We start from the raw sequence: 2,500 nt of genomic DNA, 5'->3' as shown, positions 1-2,500 counted from the left end.
TGTGTGTTGTGTGTTGCGCGCGCGCGCGCGCGCGCGCGTGTGTGTGTGTGTGTGTGTGTGTGTGTGTGTGTGTGTGTGTGTGTGTGTGTGTGTGTGTGTGTGTGTGTGTGTGTGCGTGTGCGTGTGCGTGTGCATATGTGTGTGTGTGTGTGTGTGTGTCTGTGTGTCTGTGTGTTTTACGTATGTACTATTTGATTGTGTAATGATATGGTTTTTATGATAACGAGCTGAATTTCACAAAACAAGAAAGATATGCCCTACAAACCTTACGCCCAGAAAACACGATAAAACAATACAACAAAACAACAAACGAAAAGATAAATAAAAAGAGCAAACCAACAAAAGGCAAAGGAATGAGAGCCCCGAGCGAGGGCCGCCCGAGAGCCGGGAATCGTACCGAGGTGAGGAAGCCCGAGCCCGGCGCCTGGTCCACACCGAGCAGCAGGCGAACGAAGGTAATGAGGTAGTCCTTCACGAACGCCTGGTACAGCAGCGTGTCTAGCATGCTGGCTGAGAACACACTTCCTGCGGCGAAAGGCAGCCGAAACATATAGGAGATGTGCGAGCCCCGTTCCTTCTCCCGCTGTGGATGAGATACAGGATTATTTAACATTCTGTGGTTCAGGGGCGTCGAGGGAAAGGAGGAGGGGGGGGGGGGGGTTGTGAGTCTCTCTTTAGCAATGTATTCCAGAAGTTGTTGGATATATATACTGTCTTTCTTTATTCTTTCTTTCAAGGAGAGCTAAGTAAGATCTACGTCAACTTAGGTGTAATTTCGAGGGTTGAGCCACTTGTGCGGGGTGTGGTGTCCTGTGACTGTCATTCAGCAAGTGGTTACTGTACACTCTACAACACTAAAGGGTGCCTGTGTTGATGGGCATAATGTAACGTAATAATAAGCTCATATACTACTACAAGATACCATATTTTTTCTTCATTATAACCAAAAGCCAATTGAAAAAAAACATTAATAGTTTAAATTTTTGCGTCTTCAGTTTTGAAATTTGATTTAATGTCATGGATGTCTCTCTGTACTAAAACAATCACTCTTTATTGATAGTCAGTGAAATTACCATATCATAAAAGACTATGAACAATGATTATACAAACTTTTCGTCGTTGTCATAAAGTGAAGATGATGGGAAATGCATGCAGAATTTTAAAACATGGTTGTGCAAACAGCTATTTTGTAAAAAATGACTTAAAAGGAATATTAGAGAAAAAACGGAAAGAAACATGCAATATCATGAAACAACCAAAACAAAAAAAGGGAAAAAAAGAAAATTTTTGGATTTGGGGAAAAAAAACAAACAAAAAAAGGAAAAATATTGTGTAAAAAAAAAAAAAGGCGATTAAAATTTTTTTTGTTTTTTAAGTCAAAATTTATACTTAAAGCATGTGCATATCAATTTTTAAAAATACATATTATATATATATGCATTTTAAAAATATTTTTTTATATATATATTTATTTTTATATATATTTATATTTATGTATTTATTTTTAAATTTCACACCCAACAAATATATATATAATATATATATTTATATACATATAAATTTTCACACACACAAAACCCCCATAATTTAATACATACATATAATTTCATACTTTTAAAATATAAATTTTTATTTTATATATTTATATTTATATATAATTATATATTTTTATATTGTGTGTGTTTTGTGGTTGTTGGTGTTTTTATTTATAAATATTTAAAATTTTAAAAAAATTGAAAAAAAATATTTCATATATACATTTCATATATATATCATTTATTATATATATATACACACAACAACACACACACATTTTTTTAATATAAAATATATATATTATATATATATACATTTCATATATATATATACAAAAAATATACTTTCTATATAATTTCATTTTATATCATATATTATATGTATGGTTTTTTATATATGTTTTATGTATATATGTATATTATACCCCAAAAAACAACAAAAACCACACACACACACACACACACACACACACCACACATTTTATAATATATATATATATTTTATATATGGTGTTGGGGTATATATATGTATTTTTTAAAAATATAATTAAAAAATATATAATGTTAATTTTATATATATATTTTATAAATTTTATAAAATTATGTATATGTATATTTTTATATAATATAATTTTTATATATTTTATTTATGTACACACACAAACACACACACACACACACACTTTTTCACACACCCCCACACACCCCACAAACATATATATATATATTTTATATATGTTTACACAAACTTTCATGGGAGGGATTATATATTATAAATATATATATACATATAACAACATAATACATTAATTATATAAATGTATATATTGGATATATTATTTTATATAAATATATAATATATAAATGTAATATAAAATACACACCACGTATATTTAATATGTATATAATACAATTATATATGAAAAATTATTTTAATAAATATATTATATTATAAATTATAATAT

The 2,500-nt window shown here is 29.2% G+C and overlaps 1 protein-coding gene across 1 annotated transcript in view; it reads right to left on the bottom strand.

Moving 5' to 3' along the window:
* The window catches only part of LOC125042156 (potassium channel subfamily T member 2-like), a 443,899-nt gene that overhangs the window by 28,247 nt on the left and 413,152 nt on the right, over nt 1-2,500 (bottom strand). The window contains exon 26 of the mRNA XM_047637623.1: nt 398-583. Within this exon, the coding sequence (XP_047493579.1) occupies nt 398-583 (186 nt within the window). The remainder of the gene's footprint in view (nt 1-397; nt 584-2,500) is intronic.

The sequence above is a fragment of the Penaeus chinensis genome, chromosome 31, assembly GCF_019202785.1.
Source record: "Penaeus chinensis breed Huanghai No. 1 chromosome 31, ASM1920278v2, whole genome shotgun sequence".
Lineage (NCBI taxonomy): Eukaryota > Metazoa > Arthropoda > Malacostraca > Decapoda > Penaeidae > Penaeus > Penaeus chinensis.
The sequence above is the reverse complement of the archived record's forward strand: the minus strand, read 5'-3'. Positions and strand labels throughout refer to the sequence as shown.